Below are 22,218 nucleotides of genomic sequence, written 5' to 3'. Positions count from 1 at the left end.
GCTTACTTGATAAGGCTGGACCAGAGATAAAGTTGTAAAAGTGAATTTAAGACTATTAAAAGATAGTCGCTAGCTAGCTACCTGGTACAACTAGTCAGCCAGAAAATATGCAGAGGGCTGACTACCAGAGTGAGTGGAGATCTCATGTTCTGCAAATGACACTGCACAGCAGCAGGGGAGGGAAAGGAAAGACCACAGACTCTGCCTCTCACAGAGAACAGCGAGAATACGAAGGGGGAGAAAAAAAACTCTAGGGCTACTACTTTATTTAGAACGGTATAACTCTTTTGTCCTATTTAAAACAGGAAAAGATTGGTTTTGGAAAAAAAATCAGATCCATGCCTGCTTCAATGATTGTATGTCTTTGAAGAGGGAATACTGTACAAATACTACTGAATTCTGGACTACCAGTGTTTGCCTAAGAGACAGGGGATGAAATACACAGCATGGTCAAATTCCAAGTATTCATGGTGACAGCAAGGGATTTTTGAGCAGGAAGGATGCCAGTGAGATCAAGCAAAAATGTAAAGCAAGACGTTATTCACACCAAGTGAAGCTTATAAGCATATGGGTCCAGTGTGCTCGGATTCAAACACAGACGCTTGGAGAGCAACTGACTGCATGAGAACTTCAAAAGGAAATGGAACGTTTCTATTCAACTTTAGTCTTTGAGAATAATACTGGTTGTTTGACTTAATTAACGTGTCAAATGTATATACTGACCCTACAATTATGGCATATCAATCTTCAAAAATGCATTCATGTTCTTAGCAATCTAAGTAGAGTCCTGTTCCTGCAACTTGCAGACCTGCAATGTGACATGCCCACAATGATACACAGGGTCTTCAGAAGTGCTGGACTTGAATTTCATCCCCAGTTTCTGCCTTTATTTTGCACCATGAGTTCTCAATATGAATAACATGTCTAATCCAGTCCATGTGTGAAAACCTGGAAGACTTACAGAATGGAACAATTTTGGATTTGATTAAATCAGGCACTGTTTTAGTGGGTGGAATGCGTAAAATAGCTGCTTTGAGCAGACTTTAACCTCCAGCAACACTGTGCTTTTGCAGACAATCAATCTGCCTCTACATAAATTGATTTAAGACTTCCCTGGAAACTATCAACACCCTTTCCACACCTTAATCAATACTAAAAGGCGCTAGCTTCATTGGCAATCCACCCCAATAAAGACACAAGGGTATGTTCATCACACTTTACAAGTTTCTAAAACCTTCACATTCTAAACTGATGCTTGAATCAAGCTTGCAGAATGGTTTTTAAGTAACGTAATCTAGGAATTGTTTTGTCTGTACCACTCCTGAGGTATTCTAGTACTTGAATTAAACCCTGCAAAATGGGGAAATATTTTCCAGCCACCATTTATGTCTTCAACTAGTTCCTTCTTTCTTCTCTGCAAAATTAGTAGATAAGTAACTGAATAATGTTCCTAACCATTCTATTTTTAGAACTATAAGTTCAGATTAAGATAAGATGAAGCAATATCAGTATAAACTATGAAAACCATGTTGAAAACCATTAGTTAGTTTCTATAAAAATTAAAATCAGTCCATGATATAAAATACAAGCCATCTTCCAAAAAACATTTTATACAGCAAATCAACTAAGAAAAATCAAAACTCTTTGTCACTGACACGTTAGCACAGATTTGGAATAAAGTTACAGAATATTCTCAGAGATTTATTCTTTGACTGGAATATGCAAATTTCCCCTTGCTCACAAATTTCTCTTAGACAGTGGCTAAAATTAAAGAACTATTGCCTGAGAAATGCACGAAGAGATGCTACCAGCTTCCTTTTATCAACAAATTTACGAGTTCTAACATATTTATCCTCTGCACATCTCTAACATACATAATTGATTGTGCATTAGAAAAATTCTGCACATTGAAATATTTAACAAAGAAAGCATTTAAAGAAGTGATCTACTAAGTATTCTTAAATATCAGTAGTTTAGATCAAACCAGAATGCAAAGCCGTGGGACTGTAACTAATGATCCTGGTGCCCAAGAACTCAAAACTGAAACTAGTAGGTGAATAAAAACTTAAAACACCCATGATAATAAAAAAGCTACTAATAATTAATTACTTAATCACCATTTATAACAGTCAGGCACATGACATGTAGTCAGATATTTGTATGATTTTGGCTGTCCAGTCACTAATTCAAAGAACAAAATGGAAAGTTTTGCAACATAGTCATGCTTTTTTATTTCTTCAAAAGTTTAGTGGTCTGTGGTGCTAGCTTCTTCAGCAGGTCTACTGCTTCTACAGCTGAGACTAACTTGCAGCAGATTTGGGAAGAGTCAAATAGTGAAGATCATTAAATGCCCAATGACAAGGTTCTGCATTCTGCAGGAAATCAGAGGAAACCTGCAGGAAATATTTTCTTACTGCCTTGCCTTTTTTTTTAAAAACGTAGGTTTTACTTAGTCCCAGTAAAATGAAGACAATTTCTGCCACTGCTCAGTAGCCTCATTGTAATTTAAAGACGGCACCAAAGATGAAAGAAGCACTCAAATAATCCAAGTGACTGTTTTAGGCCCTTATAAAATTTTAAGCAAAGAGTCTTTTTATATTTAAAAACCCATGAATTGGAATTTCTGGTGGACATTATTGATCTGTCACGTCACAGTTCATCCATTTAACCACTAACAGCAATGCTTTACACGAAAGTATTAACACTACACAGAGCCAAATTGCAGAATATTCTATTAAATATACAACTGAATTCAATATTATTAAATATATATTTCAAAGTCACCTCCGTTACTACTGCAAAACGACAGGGACTAAAACCTCCCTCAGGCTTTGCAAATACATCCCTCTCACCTACATGCACATACACAAAAAGAGCCTATTCACTATCCAGCTACACATGACAGCAAGTTGTATGTCATTTTTATGCCCCCCATCACCAATATGAGCCCATAGAGACAGAAAGATAGCTATATATATATGCTGACATTCACATTCTGTACCTCTAAATGGCCGTCATCTAAGTCAGATAAAAAAAAGGAGGAGGGGTGGGGAGAAGAGCTGACTATGGGCATAAGCTAAAATATTGCGAAAGATGAAATAAACTTTCTTTTAGGCTGAGAAAAGGATGAAGGAAGAGACCTATCACAAAGTTGTTAATGTAGTTGAAACTGAGTCTAAGAATCACACTCAGTAGGGAATCTTAACCAAAAAGAGAAAAATCAATGACAAATAAGATGGGTTCTTCACCTCCAGAGTTCCAACCAAGTGAGACTATTAGAGAAACTACAGTAGGGCTCTGTCAGTTTTTATGTGAAATTTTCACATTTCAGCTCATTCACATGTGTTCAAAACCAGAACACTCACAATACCCTTAGCTCTTAATCATGAACATTTAAAAGATGAAAAGACTCTACTGGGCAAAAAATATTTACTCCAGGTTGGAAGTGATATTCTCATTCAAATCCTTTGTCTTTATAAGCACAATAAAAAAATAAATGGCAATAGAAGCAAGCATCAAAGACCTTACCTGTCTGCTGATGCTTAAGCGGTGTCTGGAAAGCCTCTATATTCCCACTACAATCTTATTTGCTCTATCAGAAAATTCCTGCTTAATATACTAAATAGTATGAACACTATGATGAAATCCCTTCAGCGGAGTCCTATTCCAAAGTGTCTCATAAGCAATACAGGAGGGTCCAAGAAAGCTAAGAGAAAGAATAGCCATTTCCAGCAGCTTGATGTATGAGTTGCCTGCAACATCTACAAGGACAAAACTACCTAACACAGAATCTTAAGTTCACATACATTTTAAATTAGCCAAAATCACCTGGACTATCTTTACTTGGTTAGAAAACGTATTTTCAAGGGATTCAAAGAATGAACTGAAGGGATTTCATCAACATTTTCAAGAACTACTGTCAGCTTCAATATAGTTATAAATGCTCAGTTTGATGACTAAATTGGAATATTATGGCTTTTGTTAATAAAAAATTAGTGCTGATTGAGTATTACAGGAGTACTAATGAATCATAGTAGGTAAACTCAGCTCTGTGGCTGCAAGTCCTATAAAATTTTTTTATAGATCATTCTCCATCATATATAATTTGCATCTAAAGAAGCTAGTGTCACCTTTTATATTAGCTGCTTCTTCCCTAGAGCCAGTTATCAACAGTAAAAGACAAAAAGGATTGAGGACAAATTTATCATCATACCAAAACTATGTCCATTCTTTTGTCTCACCAAGTCCTAGGCAAGTTTAGTAAACACCTAGTCTCACATAGGTATGTCTTTAAAGGGACCAAGTGCAAGAGTTAAAAAGTATTACTGAAAGTTCCTTGACATTCAATCTGCATGGCAGTACATATTTGACACATAACATATCTGTCAAGCTAGGCAAGAAATTTCTTCAAACACTCAAAAGTCACAAATTATGAACAGGAAGGAAAATATTTGTCTGGAAATATCAATATACTCTCAGAGTCCAATTACTCTACAATAGGCCTTCTAAGGGAAAAAAGTGGCATTGTGGACTTCAGAGAAAGGATAGATTTTTTTAGTACTGAAAACTTTTCAGTTTTGTTTGCTGAATGAGAGGAAGCATTAGCTGCTGCTCATTTTTCATCACGTAAAACGTTTTCACTAGAAGTGACACAGTCTGTAGTAGTACCTAAGGAATTACCTGCTTTCCAGTGGCGCATTACTGCCAAGGACCCAGCTGTCCTGCAGCTGGACTGACTCAGGTGTGGTTTGCAGCTCGGCGGGCAAAGCAGCCGGCGGGGCCGGACTCTGATTCCTCCTATTTGTCAGTGAGTTTCTGTTAAGTGAGGTGATGGATGGGTGGTGCTGTGCTGAATGTTGCTTGTGAGAAGGTGGCAAAGGCTGCAGGGTCGACTGGCCTTGGTTATTTGGAGGTTGTTCTAAGAAGAAAGAAAATTAAAGTTCATTATACACCATCTCAGCATTTGCTACAACCAGAACAGAATGAGAAATTCTATATAATCCTATCATCTAATATATTTGCATATTATTCTATTAGCAGACATTCAGTGACATTCTCTAAGAGCAAGTTTACCCTTGATACACAAAGTTCTAATTAATATACAACAGATGGTAAAATTGCTTTTGGTTTTAATTTGTTTCAGTTTTTTTTTTTAATCTGGTTTTATTAACACCTACAGAAAATAGCATCTGACAGATCCCCTAATGTGCCTTTAGATTTCAGCTTTTTTTAACAAACCAACCCTGAAATTAAATGGGTAATTTCAGTAAAACACAAAGGTTTTCGAAATGCATATAATCCCTATAATTATTTAATGGAGTTTTTTAAGCTTTATTTAACTGCAATAAATTATTACAAGCTAGTTGCTAAACAGCAATAGACTACTCTAGTTTAGTGCATTTCAAATAAGGCAGATCTGCACTATGATCTGCTAATAGATGCTAAGTATTCTTTAGCAGAAGGTCACTCTGTGAAGCAGATGTTGCTTCATGGATATTTAACAGACTGAATCACATCTGATTACAACGTCAGAAGACTCATATACTTAATGACCGTCACATCCATTAGAACACACACAGAACAGATTTTCCAATTTCACACTATGCAATATAACTACAGTTAGGACTAAGTCACAGGTGAGTCAGGCCATGAAAACAAAAGGAAATATTTTTTGACTTAACCAAAGCACATAACGCCCATAAAGCTTAAACCCCAAACCTCAAAACAGCAAAACCCACAATCAAATACCTCAATCAATGTTAGGTTTTAACAATCTGCTCTATAAAATCAGTAGTAAGTCAGTCATAAACAGAAGACAAACCTTGCCATACAACACAATGAACACAGAATTAAAAGAATCTCAGGACATTTCATTTGTCATGATTCAGTAAAGACTGCTGACACTTAAAAAAGGAAGAGTTAACAATATGTAATTCAAAGTCCATTTTATTTCCTAAAATAATGTAGCAGAGCAAAATTAATAGTACAAATGCAAGTCTTAAGCAGAGCAGAAGTTACAGGACCTGCACTTTGTTCACAGTATAAATGCTTTCACATAGTTTTTAAATTAGTGGCTTGATATTCATAAGCAATTCCCTGTTTGAAACTGGCTACAACTGCCCATTGTTACAAACTCAATAACACCTTGGTACAGAGAACACTGGAAAATTATTTATGTTGAAACAGATGTTTCCAATAACTTACAGATGACTACTACAAAAAAAACTTAATAGCAAGTAATTTCTCATGTTGTGGACATAAGAAAAATTTGAGAATGTTAAGGTATACATGTGCTAAGCTTAAAGAGAAAATCCAGCCTTTTGAATAATTTCCTTTCCCAGAACCCCATTTCTCCTCTCCAGTTATCTTATATGGTCAATATGACTTGTCATAAACAACAGCGATGCCTGAATCTATCATTAAAATAATGACAGCATTTACATTGCTAATAAGGTTTTCAACACCAAATCTGTAAAGTATTAATGAAAATTTACCTTCCAGGAAGGACACAACTGATCAGCTTTGTCTTTACCAACACCAACACAAAGGGTATCACTGCATGCGATTACAACCCCTATCAAGGCTTCAAGTCACATTTGAACAAGAGAGCTAAAAGGAAAGCTAACAGACTAACACTAGCAAAGACTTTTTTTCCCACATCTACTTAAAATTGTACCTGATTTAGATCACAAGTTATTTATTGGCTGGTGCAGAACTGTGGCCCTAAATTTTATAACATGTAAGTCTATGTGTATATATAAATATATACATCCACACGCGCCTGCATAGTCATTTATACATGTACATGTGTAAACATATATACGTATATATGATTAATTACATGACAGAAAAAATAACAAGTCAAATGAAATTATTTTTATTACTTTAGTTTTAATGAGATAAATTACTTAATCAAAATTGTCCTAAGGACTTGACCTATTGTCTTTGTTATTCCCTTTTTGACTCTCCTACCTGCCTACCCTAGTTGAACAGTGTTGCCTTGATCAGTGCCACATCATTCTCCTCTACAGCTCCTATAAGCTGAAATGTTATTTTGACATTCCTCTGCACCAATTCTTCTTTTCATTTACAATCTCAGCTGAAAAATCAGTCTTTTAATGTATGATTTCTAGTGCTAAAGAGGTGGAACCATCCTCTGCTAAAGACAAAGAAGAGGACAAAATAATGTTTATGCATTCCTCAAATAGAATCATAGAATAGTTTGGGTTGGAAGGGACCTTAAAGATCATCTAGTTCCAACCCACCTGCCATGGGCAGGGACACCTCCCACCAGACCAGGCTGCCCAAGGCTCCATCCAACTTGGCCTTGAACACCTCCAGGCCATACAAATAAACAGATATAGTAAGTACAGCGATAACACGCTGGAGGAGTGAAACTGTATTCCTTACAGCTACTCAGGCCACTCTTTGGGATTTAGATTATTCCCCAGAAATTTACTATGAACCTAAAAAGCCCTTCTACTGTGTAACATATAAATGTTACACTGAAACTACAGAGTGACATATAAACAAAGAGCTGTGGGCTGAGCTTGTAACTACAAGGCACAGGCTAGATGGGTGCTAGAAGAGCAAAGCAAATGCAAATTCACAAAGATCACAGGTCCCTGAAGACCACTGTCTTTCTCCATAGGATGCTGCCATGTGACATTTTTTGTGTCTGAGGATGACTTCAACTGGTAAGGAATACACTGTCTCCGCAGAATCAGAAATGCCTGAAAAATCAAATATGATTTATTCCTCCTCTAATTGTGCAAGAGCCACAGGTAGAATTGAGCCTAACAAGATTAGATTTTCCATAAATCGATAGAGCTAAAAATCTATATTCCTCTAAATTTCCTCAGTCCTATACTGTTGTTCTAAATGAGAGATCACTGAGGACTGCTCTTTCGATCTTTTCTTCAACCTGTCAGATCTCCTGAATCTACAGCTCTTGTGATTACCACACATTTTCTAACAGAAACTTCAATCTTGCACCACTGATTTGTAAGGAAGATATACTCATCATAGCACTTAATTTTGAATGCTGTTCTTAAGCCAGCACCAGATTCCCCTTTTTACTCCTCTTTTAAGGAGTTAAAGGTAAAGAACAGCTTTCAGTATTATGACTTCCACACAAAGCTATCAGTCTTATATAGCAACCAAGCCTCTTGACATCCCAGTGACACAATGACAATAATCTCATTGCATATTGCAGGGAAACTGAGGCATACAGGTTGAGTGATTCACACAGGTCTCCTGAGAAATAAGACTCACAGCCAGAAAAGTACTGTGTGGTTGGTTTGTTTGTTTGTTTGTTTTTTCATAATTAAGGAATTGATAAAGACAGTGGGAGTTTCATGACACACATACATACTTCATGAGCGTTGCCACCCTGGAAACTGCTCCTGGTGAAGACACCCCTGTGCACACCACAATGGCCAGTATTGAGACTCTACAGCTTCTTCTTCCTAGAGGAATCCTTGCGAGAAACAGTCCTTCCCTCGGTCAGTGAAAAGATCAGTGCTCCTGGGACTTGACCAAGGCCCTCACAACAAAGAAATCATTAGAAATTTCCTTCTTACAAACTATCGGGAAGAAGATAGAGTATTTGAGTCTCAGAAAGCACAATTGTGTTGGAATACTTAAAAGTTGTTGCAGGAAGCTACAGTTGCTTTACTTTAGATTTTAAATGTTATTCTAATTGATTAAAATTAAATGGGAATGTCTGGTTTATACTAAAAATAAGCAGGTATGTGTACAGGTGGGCTTATGTCTAAACCCAGTATGTTTTAATTAAAACTTTCTTGCTTGGTCTAGATCTTGATGACTGTAAAGCAATCCCATTCATTTTAAAGAGAAGATTTCTGCAGCAAGAAGCAAATGTAAATTGGCCTAGCAACCAGTCTGCGCAGGTGCAATAAAAAAGCCCCACATTTTTGAGGCATTTGCTGCATAAGTCAGCATCAGATAATTATGCACGTGAACATATGTACAGAACTCAGAAAAGTCACAAGAAATTGGGTAGAAAACTGTCTTACTACAGTTATATGAATTTTTCAAAACATATTTAAATTGTTATTTACCCTAGGGAACTACAGTGAAGCAAAGCAGCCATTTCAATTGTAAAGGTAAATTATATGCACTCTGTAGTCTTTCACAAAATCTTTTTCTGTTTTCTTTTTTCAAAAAGTAATTTACATTTAATTAATGTTATCATTTAATTGTTACAGAATTTGAACAGCATATGCAGGAATACAGGAAAAATGCATATGCGAAACCATAAGGTAAGAAGACACATTTACAATAACTACTGCCATTTGGGGGAAAGGGGTTAACTCAGAAGGAGAAAAGCAGACTGAGTATTCATGAAAAAAGTAATTTGTTGCACATTTTGTGTGATAGCCTTTCTATAACAGACAGATCACAGGGATCTGTCAGCTAGCTACTCATCTAGGAAAAAGAGGTGATTTCCATTTGATAAGGATTAGGCTTTTTAATAGTGTATAATTAACGTTAACTTTGAGTTTCCATGACAAACACAAAAGCGATGACTTCCATTATGATATAAACATTTCAAATGTGAACATAATGTAATTCAGTATCTATGTCTGCGAGAGTCTTAACTCTTTCTAGTCAGGTTATTCCTTTTTTCCTCTCTCTTTAGAAGAATCTCTGCCATGGTCAAGCAACTATCCACAATATATAGGAGTAAGCAGCTGAGTAGACTGAATGTTTTAGAAAACTCGTAACAAAACATTTTATTTCCAGGTCACTGTTCCCTGGCTTGCTATCCCTTGATTGTTAGCAGTCAAAAGTAATTTCCATAAGAACTGGTTTGATTTCCTCAATAAACACTCGATGGACTTGAAAGTTTACCTAATTGACACATAGACATATATCCAAAAGTACTGTAAGCTGAAGTGGGATTTACCTTAGAAATCTCTGCAAAGTGAAGAAAGTGGGCATTATGGCTTAATTATTTCCAGTGCTCCCAAAGGAGCTCCTTTTTTATTTTAAGTCCCTGCTTATGGAGGGTTAAAATAGGCTATATCTGCACCACTACAGCCATGGCTTCAGTGATTGTGCAGGCGAGAAAAATCATTCAGTCCAGAAGTGTCTGGTTTGGGAGGATCTTTCATGAGAAGCTGTATTTAATTACTGAAAACAAAAAGAAGGTTATGGATTTAGAGGAAAATTGCATATTTAAGTGTTCTTTTGTAATCAGTCACATCTGTCTTTTGAGCGAACCACTGCTTCAGTGTACTTTTTCTGCCAAAGTGTGCAAGACTCAAAATTTCCTTTTTCATCATTTACTGCATGCTATAGCAGCAATCCAAGATAGCACGTTAATCCAAAATATTTGTTTAATCTTATCCATGTCCAAATTAGCTCTGCCCTGCCAACTGCTTTAAGGATCCAAGCCACACACTCAAGGGATGAGGTGACACGGTACCTACCACCACCGCTTTGATTTGTTGTCAGCCTGCACTAGCCTTTTCTGCTTGCTTTACAACTAATGGACATATAGGTGGAAACAGAACTAACCTGCAGCTGCTGCTGCAGCCTTCCTCTTGAAGCACTCTGCTTTTGTGCTAGCTACGTGGTGACATGCATGTGGAGGAGTGACAAGGACACTTTGATCAAGATATGCATCTTGGGTGTCTGTGTGTATACTATTATAATATAAAATGGGAAAAAGTCACACAAGTAGCTTGATCAAAGTGGGCCAGTGTTTGCCTCCTCATCAGTACGCTGCCTGTAGGGTCTGACAACCTGCCAAGCTACCAGGGAGTGAGAAACTACCAGTGAATTTAACTGCAGGATATGCTCTGCATTGCCTTGCTTATGCATCCTACGGTTGGAAGAAATTTTAAAGAAAACTTCAATTTTGTTATTCATATTCCACATTTTTCCTTAACTCTCAGCATTATTTCTCTTTAAGAAGGAAAATAAAAACTCCTGTGAAAGGGAAGAAAGACTGACTTTGTTGTGGAGAAACTCAAAATAGTCTCACAGTGCACACATGGTAAGTGTCTGTCTAAGATCTATGAGAAGGTAAGAAGAGAGGACTAGCAGGAGCTCTCTGAAGGGTAGTAGGATAGTCCCTAACACATAACATTGACATTCTAAACCCCGAAGTACACAATGCTAATTTCCTATAGCCTATAATACAGGGAAGCTGTTCTTTACCAGCTAAATATATACTGGAAGACAAAGAAACACGGAAACTGCAAACTTTAGGAACTGAAGAAAAATGATTTTCAACAATGTCTTTCAGTTGTGTTTTTCAGATGTGCTATCTACAGGAGTGTTACTTCAGGTTAAAGGTATAGCTGTAATGTTGTCTTTCCATTTAGCAAAGTACGTCCTCACAACAGCTTCACACTGATAATATCTGTGCAGGCTCAGCTATGTTTTATATTTCAGTTCTCCATAATGTTTTAGAAATATTACTGCAGCAAACAGAAACCATCAGTTACCAACAATCTATTCACAATAAAAATTCTGAAGTATATGAGCTGAACTTCAAACTTACTTGAAAGGCAGAATCTTTTGTTTCTGGTATTTTTAGCATAAACAAACTAAAAAACTATATGCCCTATATGATATGTGACCCTGTGAAGATAGATAAAATAACTTTCTATTTTATGGCATTTACTTGGAAAATCTGATTAAGATAGATGCCTCTAGTTCGTAATTCTTCAATGTCATGTTGTCATAGTTCCCATCAGCAAGATGCTTTAAAGGCTTCCGATTAATATTGCATGCCAGAACTGAAATTACATCCTTTGTCGTTTAGTTCTTAATGGTGCAAGTGATATCTATCAAGTAGTGTTTTATGAAGCATGTGTGATTTTTATTACAGGCTGTTTTCACAAATCTTCTTCAGGTTTCATAAAGACTGTTCATGGTTCTTAACAAATACGCCCTGCATTTAAAATCATGCCAATTCTCAAATGCAAAATAAAACTTGGATTTTGCAGTGATGTTTATCAATAGAACAAAAAAATCTTAATTTAAATCTGTATATAATCATCTTAATTAGCAATGCAAAAAAATTACTGTAAGCCCCTCAACTCCACATGAGAACTGTATAGTAAGAAAACTCCAAACAACAATAACAAACGTAATAATCATGTATTATCTTCACAAGAATCAGGTTTTGTTTGCCAATCTTGTAAGTGCCTCAATTTTTAAAATGGAAGAGCCACACAGATAAATCTGAAGATACAACATTCCTCTGTAATCCAAATACAAAAGGGTTTTCATTTGCAGCATCCATCTTGGTAAAGAAAGATGCATACAGTTAAAACTTCTTCAATTTACTGGAAACCAGATAGTCAGGGGAAGTTGAGAGGAATGTTAGGGATGGTTATTTTTGGTCAACCTCCTATTTAAACAAAAATGTCCAAAATCAATAAAACTTAAGTCTTAGAGGACGTATGAACAGAATATATTTATCAAATATTTTTTGACCAAAGACATAAAAAGTTTTCTCTTGATACCTAACAGAGTAAGGCTGCAGGAAGAAATACTGCCCATTGAGAAGAAAGTGGGCATTTCTTCTACAGATGGTGGTGAAAGGAAACATGGCAGGATTTACTTCTGAAATGTTTATTAAATGCTGTTTCCACTCTGTTGTTCACTGTGGGAACTGAACCAGCTCACTTTTAAAGCATTTTTTCCATTAGCTAGAATCGATTCTCAAAGCATTCCAACATATCCCTCCAGCCTGCACCCGCTCCATTAACCCCTTCAATGCGTATGTAACACCTGGTCAGTATTATGACAGGCAAAATCTGTTTAATTTAAATATCATATAATTATCCATGCCTTCTTGACCAGCGTACCATATAAGAGAATGGCGAATGAAAGGTAGGTACAAAAGCATATGGGGTGAAAGAGCTCAGGCTGGGAGAACAAATTCACCTGAATCAAGGAAAAGCACTGATGATGCGGCCATCCACAAGTCAGACATTTTAAGTTATGAAGTAACCTGAAACTGTGCAGGCTTTCAGCTGAGTTGAGGATGGCTTAATCACCTTATGAAAGCTGAAACAGAGACAAATATTTCAGCTTCAGTGAAAAAAACTATAGTGGAACTAGCTCAGCAATCAGTCTTCTTAATAGTGGCCTCTTTATCCCCAGAGGGATTTGAGAAAAAAGATGAAAAAAGAAAAGTACAGAAACACTGCTAAAGTAAATTGAAATTTAACCTGCTGGGGTAACATACTTATGATCTTGCTTTACAAGAAAAAGAAATAAAAAAGATAACATAAAATATGTGATGGCAACTAGGCACACTGAATGAATTAGAACCAACTGTGTACTTAGAATCCTGTTGTCATGCTATGTGAATGCTATCTCCTTCCACCCCAGGCTAACCCACAACAGTACTTAGCAGGGATACTAACAGACATTATTTCTATTCTCTTTTTAGGACCCAAGGTCTTTGAAACTAAACAAAACCCTCCAATGGTAAAACATCATTGACATTTCCAACAATTTACCTGAAGATCAAACTGGGAAAAGATGTTATCACACGGTGAGAAACGACAAAAGCTTGCTCACTTGAGACACAAAAATGACATTCAGCTTACATTATGCAGAGATTCAAAATATAATAATGCAACCTTTAGTGGTGTGCTCCTGGCCTGGCTTCCCTGCAGTGGGATTCAGTTGTTTCGCAGGATTGTGGGCTCAGAACTCTTTCCCCAGGGGACAGCAGTCTCCCAGCACCATATTCCCTAGGCCTGGGGATCACCAAGCCCGTAGGCTTCACTTAAAGTCAGAGTTGTTTCTACTTAAAACAGATTTCTCTGTATCTTCATAAATCAGATCATCCTTCTTCCTTGTTTAGAGTCAGAAGTGAGAAAGTTATGCTGTTACTGCTAGTTACATATATTCTTTGCCGAGAGCTCATGGAAATCATGAGCAGAAAAACATGTTTTGAGTTCACAAACCGAAGGCTAGATTTTAACCCAGAGAATTCAGGTTTTCATTGAAACAGAACAAAACATGGAACAAAAATGGAGAAGCCCAGTGAAAGACTTTGAAAGGGAATGAAAAACTCGGCTTTCCAAAATGCTGACAGAGGACTAGAACTAATCTTAAAAATCTGTGAGTACCACGTCAAAACCTGCCTGTAAAACACAGGTAAAACAATGAGGAGCATCCCATTTCCTGCTCTGCTCCTCCAGCGCCTTATGTTTATAGCAAATGCAAATAGCCACTTAATAGTGACTGCAAAATTTGTGATTTAAAAATAAATGTTATAGAAGATAAGTATCACGCTTCAGCTGTAAGCTAGATAAGTTCTATAATCACGACTTCAGGCAAAATGGCAGTGTGTTGATGTATGCACTCATTTCATACCACATGTTTAACTGGAGCGCAGTATAGATTGCTAAGTTTGATGTATGACTTCTTAATAGATTTCCTAGCATTTTCAAGTGTTAGATAATTTTGGTTCCTATCCAAAATCATTAATCCAAACTGAGCTATGACTGTATGTTTTTCTTCATCTTGATTTTATTTCTCAAGGCTTCCAACAAAAATAATTTGCCAAAGCTGTTTACTTTAGAAGCACAGTTACTACTGTACAGGTTAAAAACCTCCAAATTTTCAAAATCTTTAACCTGAAAAAATACATTCACACATCATGATTATGACTTGGAGTTCATACAACCACTGGTGCAAAAACCTGCCTTTCTACACAATAAAAAGTATAAAATAGCATCTAAAGGCTCTTTGACTACTTACTAAACTCGGCTTTTATTGACTTACAGCTGACATGCATCAAGAAGGAGCAAACCAAAAGATTACCTTAATTCCAACAGCCGGGGGAAAATTCTTCACTAATTAAATCAACTGAATTTTTGTCATGGACTTGTTAAGGTTAATGGTACCACTTGAACATTTCAAAAGTGTACAAATTCAAAAGTAGTTCGAAAGGCCCTCAAATTAATTCATTATAAATAATGAAATTCTTGACCAATTTCGGCATGTTTAGCCTTGTCTGGGAACACAAGGCCACACTAATAAAATCTGTGAAAGATAAGGTAGGAATGGGAAAATACAATATAAAACATCTAAGCACAAATAGGTGAGTTTGTTTCATCAGATTTGAAAGAGCTCAGATAAGAGGGATTCATATTTTGCTTTGGAGGAAATGAAAAAGGAACAGGGGCAGTAAGATGAAAAGAAAACCGTGGGGGAAAAATGGTAGAACTGCAGAGAAAAGAGGTTGAGTGAATAATACCCAGAGGAGGTGCAAAAGTGAACAGCTAAGAGAAAAATTCTAAGAAAAGCAAACAAGCATATACAATTTTATTAGAAAAACATAATAACCAAAATTTTACAGAAAACACAGAAGTGAGATGCTTACTCCACATCCTTGACTTTTAAAAAGGGAGTTCAATTCTGGCCTTTAGAGTTCAAGGTAAAAATTCTTAGAGACTGCACTTTGGACTTTAGAGCAAGAAAGAAATAAAGCAGTATGTCACCAGATAAATTTATTTTTTCCAGATCAATTAACTCATCTATCTCTTATCAAGCATAAGGAATACACTAATTATGAAAGACAGGAAAAGAATAGGGAACCAAGCTTCCAAAATAGCTTTTAAATACTTTTTTCTCCTAACAGTGGGAGGGAAGAGAAATGCATAAGAGGGGGAGGCCTCCACAAGAGCAAACTGAAGAACTATTGTTCTCTAATGACTTTAAATGAGCTTTTTAGGCTTACTTGTGAAGTAGAATTTTGCTCTTCCTCCTTATATTTTTTAAAAAGCCCAACCTCTTGATTTTAGTAAGATATTATTCTATTCTAATGACAATCAAGTCTAGTTAGGTATCAATCAAAAGAACAAATCCATTACGAAAGATTACTTAAACGATGTTTTGGGCTTCCAGTACAGCTGCTTCCATTTTCAGAAGACCGTCATTAACCCTCAAATCAAACATAAACTTCAAATTGCTAAGAGTTGAAACATAAAGTATTACGCTTTTCAGTTTGATTGTCTCAGCTTATCTAATTTATCAACAAACTCTCTCATATCTAGCATAGCATTTGAAGTAAATCTAAGATAATTTCAGGGGTATCAGTGGACATGGAGAGTGATTTACTTAGACATGCATGTATATTCACTATTCATTCTGCAATTTATTCACAACAGTATGCTGAGAAACTTAAGTAGACTGTATTACAACTAATAATAAACAATTATGTCTAATAATAAATAAAAAGTTAGGAGGGGAAATTCCAGAAATATTTTTTTAAATGTATGAAGCACAGCATCGTGAAAATCAGCCTTTCTTACATTTAAATTGCATGCATATTTTCATCAAATGACTGCAGGCTTTCCTTTTTCCTTGTATATACTTGCATTGTGTCCTAGTTGTGCTGCTGCTCCAAAGCTGCTTCTAGCAAGTGATCTTTCACATCACTCTCTAGCTAAATTTTACAGCTTCTCGCCTGAACCAAGCTCCTTAAAAAACATGGCTGATTCATGTCGTAGTAAGCTCTTCCTTTTAATAACACTGCTGTAGTTCTAAGGCAGACACTGACAGAACAGATAAAAGGTAAAGAAATCACAGCTCACAACTAGACTCTTTGATTTAAGTAGCCAACTAGATAGTGTACTCAAAGACCCAAAAGGAACAGAGCTAAAATAAATGTTTTTGAAACAATGGCAAAATACACAAATAAGCACAGAGTAAATCATCACCGTGGTGCAGTGAGAAGTGATGAAATCTCCCACGTACTGTTAGCAAATGCAAGCTGAATTCCACAATGCTCCTGCCTTCCAGGCAATTGTAGCAGCAACAGAGATGCTGCTGCTTCTTCAGGGGTAAGCAAAGGCTAAGAAAAGAAGATTCATTACAATTCTATGTCCTCCTGGCAGAATTACAAATTCTACATATTACTTAGTTCTAAAAAAACATTGATCTGAAATCTCCTAATAGTAATCTAATTTCTACATAAACAGAATTTGAGTTTCAAAAGATTTAATGTGCAGAAAGTGTGTAAATTCCCTTTATACCTAACAGCTGTCATTTCACCAGTAACAAACCTGGTGAAAGCGCTTTGTGGCACGCTGGGAGAGCACTTAGAAAGACAGCTTGCTCACTATGCAATGCTGCTGATTTATAAAGCAAGCTATGCCCCAGTCAAGGGGGACAAGATCTTGTACAGACACAGAGCCAAAGGAGATCTGAACGACTGGAGTCCCTGGAAGGCTTCTGCCTTCTACTCATGGGAAACACCCCTCTATTCCTGGTATAATCACGCCTCCTCCATCTGAATGCATTCCCCTGGTCCACATTCTGATTAAACCATCATATGGGAAAATACCTTTCTTTTTGCCTTCTGCTGTAACCCCAATGCTGGCGACAAGCAGCCCAGGGGGTGGGGGCGGTATGTGATTGTGAGGGAAGCAGATGGTCTCAGGCTGAGAAGTCTGATATTTAACACACGCTTTTATAACTACTACTGGGGGCTAAAAACAAACATTTCAGGAGGGAGAACTGTCTTGTATAGCAAGACTACAGCAAAGTAAGTCAGGAAAATTCTTTTTTTTTAATTCCTGGCACAGCCAGTGGCTTACGGTGTGATCACAAGCAAGCGAGAACCTTTGTATGTCCGGTGGTCTCGTCGCTGAAGCTGGTTAACAATACCTGCCAAGTCACAGGGGGCTGCAGGAATCAATTACGTGCCCAACAGCTCTCCGCTGCTCTTGAAATGAAAGATGTTCTACGAGTGAAACTTGAACAGATACAGCAGAGGTGAATAAAGGTCCTCTGCCCTAAGACTGAATTTATGAAGAAAAGCACACAGAGCAATGTGTTTGCAGAGGAGGCGGAAGGCTACGCTTTGTGTTCTGCTGAGGGCAGACTCCATGCTGCTGCCAAAGTAGGGAATGAAAGAAGATATTCAGAATATCAGATTTTGTCTGATATGGGTCAAGTTTTCCTAACTTTTCCACAGACACAGTGGGTGTGAAGGTGCATGCAACTCAACCCACCTGCCCCCTGCAGAGGTCCCTGCAGCCCAATTTCCCTGGCTCCATGTACGTGTAAGTGTGAAAATTTCACTTGTGCATCCTTCTGCAAGGTGCAAGGTTTCACAGTTTACATGCAGTCTTACAGGAGAACATTCTGTCTTCCATGAAGATAAACCAATGCCCCAAACAAGGTAGCATTTTCACCAAAAGCTACTGGGTCACTTTATAGTCTCTCGTGAGTTATATCTATGAAAGGGATTCACACTTTGGAAATACACATCTAAAGAAAATAAACACAAACAAACAGTGAAGACTTTGAGGTACATTTGCTGCAAAAATTACCTTACAAGTAAATGCTTTTGAAAGTCCCAAACATGGACAATTAGTGGCATTTCTGAAAGCTGAAAGTTTAAATAGCTGTCAGCAACTCCACCAGCAAGTGTAAGTCATTTACAGCAGCAAGCAGATAGATTATCAAGATAACAGAAGCACTGATTAATTGTGTAGCCTAAACTGGTAATAAAAACACTGTAAAGCCCTGTACGTGTGAATACTTATTTTTAAAAAGGTAAGGGTTTTTTCCAAGTTTTCCTCTTTTAGTTGTTACCACTTAATAATAATAATTGAATTAAATTGTTCTTTTAATTTTTTAGAACCTTAAAAAATAAAAACTTGGACTTTGTAGGTAGCCTCAAAAAGACTTTTCAAATTTCTAAATACCAATGAGATACTTAACAGAGCTTAAAAGCTATTTCAGAGTTTGCTGCAACAGCTACAAAACAACATGCTTGCATTGCAATATTCTTCCATAAGAGCACACATGTGAAGCCTAGATTCCAAAATATTTTATAGCTCTCTTTAAAGTTTGGGTGAGGTTCTTCTAATGAATTTTGGTAAGTATGGACTTCTTCATGGCATGTTACATGTATTATACACTCTTCAATAAAGACAACTGGAAATTTTGAAGAATTTTCACATTCAGAGATTTATGATCAGAACCTTTTCCAACTGCACAGGACTTCCTGAACGAGGAATAATTTATCTTCAAAATATCTACTGAGCTACCAGTCAGACCTCAAAATACTGGAAAACCAGACACAAGAAGAAACTTAAGCCCTCATCCCATGAAAGATGATGGATATACTTGATCTGGAACGCAGCTGGCTGTGGTTGCTGGCATGTAACGCGTCTGCCCTTGGCCAACAATTACATGGGTGAGTGTGTCCTGGTTTTGTCTAGCTCTGACAATAACCAGAGGGATTGGCCAGACTAGTAGGAAAGTACATAAAAGGAAGGCACTTGCAATGCCACTGGGACCCTTGTTTCATTCAAGCTCAGAAACCTGACCTAAATCTTCTTCATTGTTTCTTTCCAGCTTTTCTTTGCAGCTTCTTTAAGTAAAGGACAGTTGATTATTGTTTAGCATGTCTACAAAACAGGAAGCTGCAGAAAGAATATCACATCTGCCAGTGGCATGATTCCTGCTTTAAGACTGTTTATATCCAATCCTCACCCAAATGTAGGCCGTAGGGACACTACTGAAAATTCCTCATGCTGAAAATAAGATGAAAATCATTTGCTTGGGCATTAAAATAAGTGACTTGCATACTGAAGTGAATGATGATTGTAGCTCTTCTCTAGTAAATCCCAAGAAAGGAATTTGATAACTGATGTGCTGACTCTCATACCAGTGTGAGTATCTATAATAGTTAGATGTACAGCTAATCATAGAATGGTTTGGAAGGGACCTTAAATATCATCCATACAAATTCTCATCCCCCTGCCATGGGCAGGGACACCTTCCATGAGGTCTTGAAGGACTCCAGGGACGGGACATTCACACCTTCTCTGGGCAACCTGTTACAGTGCCTCACCACCTTTACAGTAAAAAATGTCTTCCTGATAGCTAATCTGAATCTCCTATCTTTCTGCTTAAAACTATTACTTTTCATTCTATCACTACACTCCCTGATAAAGAGAGTAGTGATCTCTTGCGTCAGTTTTCATAGTTCCAGCTGGCCAACTCACATAGTTTGTGTAAAACAGGATGTGTGAACTGCTCCCCCTCCACTACGCTCCAAATATCCCAAGTTGTGTTTGTACTTGACACAATAGGCTAAAATGACAGATTTACTTCCCCTAGAGTTAGTGCTCCTAGTTAATGGCCAGTAGTCTTAATAGTTTCCTCTTCCAGACAAAATCAGAGGTATTCTGGTTACTGGTACACATGCCATAAAAGCCAACTGTAGTTAGTGTGTTTCTCTTCTTGATCAGAAACAACTTACATCGAACACAGAAGTGCATTTTGAGTCTGCTTTTGATTTCTGCACACAAAACAAGAGGGAATGGCAGACTAGTTTCTATGCAGATGGGTTTCTCCCCACTAACAGAAACAGTGCAGTGTCTAGCAAATAGTTGCTTAAGGCCATTTCTTAGGGACTGAGCTTAACCATATCCACCATTTTTCTGCTGCATTTACTTATCTTTCTTGGCAGTGACAGGAAAACATGTGTACACAAAAATCATTACTGAGCCAATAAAAACTTATTTGAAAAGCAAAACTCAAGAAAGAATATTCAAGAAAGCTTCTAGAGTTAGTCTCACGGCTGTAACAGTAAGAAGGTCCCTCTTGAGCCATGACTTCTCTTGCCCTTATATAGGAACACATTGATGAACATGTGACTCCAGGAAAGGCATCTACTTTTATAGAATAAAAGAATAACTTATGTTGTCTGATATTTACAGCACTGTTACAGCTCTTACAATATGAATACTTTAGGTATTTGTGCATATGCATACAAAATTACTGTTATAAAATAAAAGTATGTTTCAGAAGCAGTACATTTTAATTTTACTCTATGAATATCTATTATACTTGTGACATGCCCTTGCTGTTTGCTAGAAATCAAGCGAGAAGTTACTGTGTGGTGTTGCCTGTAGTACTTTAAATCTCCTTAGGGATAAGTGTGCAAAGCTTTCTTCAAACAACTTTTTCTTGGCACCAAAACCTAGTAATTACAGCTATGTCTCATGCTTTTGTCTTTTAAGTATGTGGCGGTTTTGCTACTCACAAGAGGAAAACAAGTCCTGCAAGATGGTTTAAAATCACTGGGTTCAGACAAAACCCAGGGACAAACTTAAATTTGTATACAGCTTCTATCTCCACAGTACATAAGCACAAAAGCCCCAGGCAGGAGAGTATTCTTTTCTTGCTCATTCTCTTAGCAGGACAGAGATACTACGAAAATCACCAGTTTGGAAAAGTTACTACAAACTATTTCACTTCCGTACTAACAACTACTGGGTGTTGACCTAGAAGTCATTCTTTAATATTCAACTGCAGATATAAGGTGCAACAATAAGTTCCAATCTTCAGAACTACAAGAGTAGCTAAAGAGAGTTTGTTTTAGACTTGTAATTTTTAAAATTGCAGACTTAGTCCTGCATTGCACATGCCTAACACAACTGAAAAATTCACAGCAGCATGAAAGAAGACCTCAAAACACTAAGAACAAACCCAAAACCTCAATAACCAACTATGTGCATAAGCATAATAGGAAATTGGCCTTTGGCTGCAAAATGAAAATGTAACACTGAAAGCATAAAGCTGTCCAGTAAAATATATTCATTGCACCAAATGAAGGATATGATAATTACAAGTACTTTCCATAAATCTGAAAAGTAATGTAATAGAAAATAAACAGCTAATAAAATATGAACAATTTGAAAAAAAAAAAAAATAATTCAAGCTATTACTTCTGAAATACAAAATTATATTGGTCTCATTAATCAGTTCAGAGTGTCGTATTAATGAATGGAAATTACTTCCTTGTAAGGTGTTTCTGTTACAAGATAGTTTCTTCTACAGAGTCAATGTGTCTCCTTTCTACATACGAAGCAAGAAAACAATAACAGAAAATTAAAAACATATATAATTTAAAAATATACAGATTTGAGGAGTTATAATACCAAATGTGAAGCCCACTGTTTTGGCTTTTTTTCTTGTTTCCATTTACTTATGTGATTGACTATAAATTCTAATATACTCTGGGTAATTCTCACTGTTCTGTTACACAGTATCTTATTGCACCTTATATGTAATAATGGCACACAGAACATATGATTGAGAAATACAATTGAGAAATTCCTAGACTGATAAACTGATAATATAATCACAAAATTCTCACAAATTTCTAAAATATGACAGGAGATGAAA

The 22,218-nt window shown here is 36.8% G+C and overlaps 1 protein-coding gene across 21 annotated transcripts in view; it reads right to left on the bottom strand.

The window, feature by feature from the left end:
• TENM3 (teneurin transmembrane protein 3) overlaps positions 1–22,218 on the bottom strand; it is a 485,815-nt gene that overhangs the window by 139,938 nt on the left and 323,659 nt on the right. For all 21 annotated transcript variants that reach the window (XM_069855859.1, XM_069855863.1, XM_069855861.1 and 18 more), the window contains one exon: positions 4,681–4,918. In XM_069855859.1, coding sequence (XP_069711960.1) covers positions 4,681–4,918 — 238 coding nt within the window. The remainder of the gene's footprint in view (positions 1–4,680; positions 4,919–22,218) is intronic.

The sequence above is a fragment of the Phaenicophaeus curvirostris genome, chromosome 4 (genome assembly GCF_032191515.1).
Source record: "Phaenicophaeus curvirostris isolate KB17595 chromosome 4, BPBGC_Pcur_1.0, whole genome shotgun sequence".
Classification (NCBI taxonomy): domain Eukaryota; kingdom Metazoa; phylum Chordata; class Aves; order Cuculiformes; family Cuculidae; genus Phaenicophaeus; species Phaenicophaeus curvirostris.
Note: the sequence above shows the minus strand (reverse complement) of the source record. Positions and strands in the feature narration are given on the sequence as shown.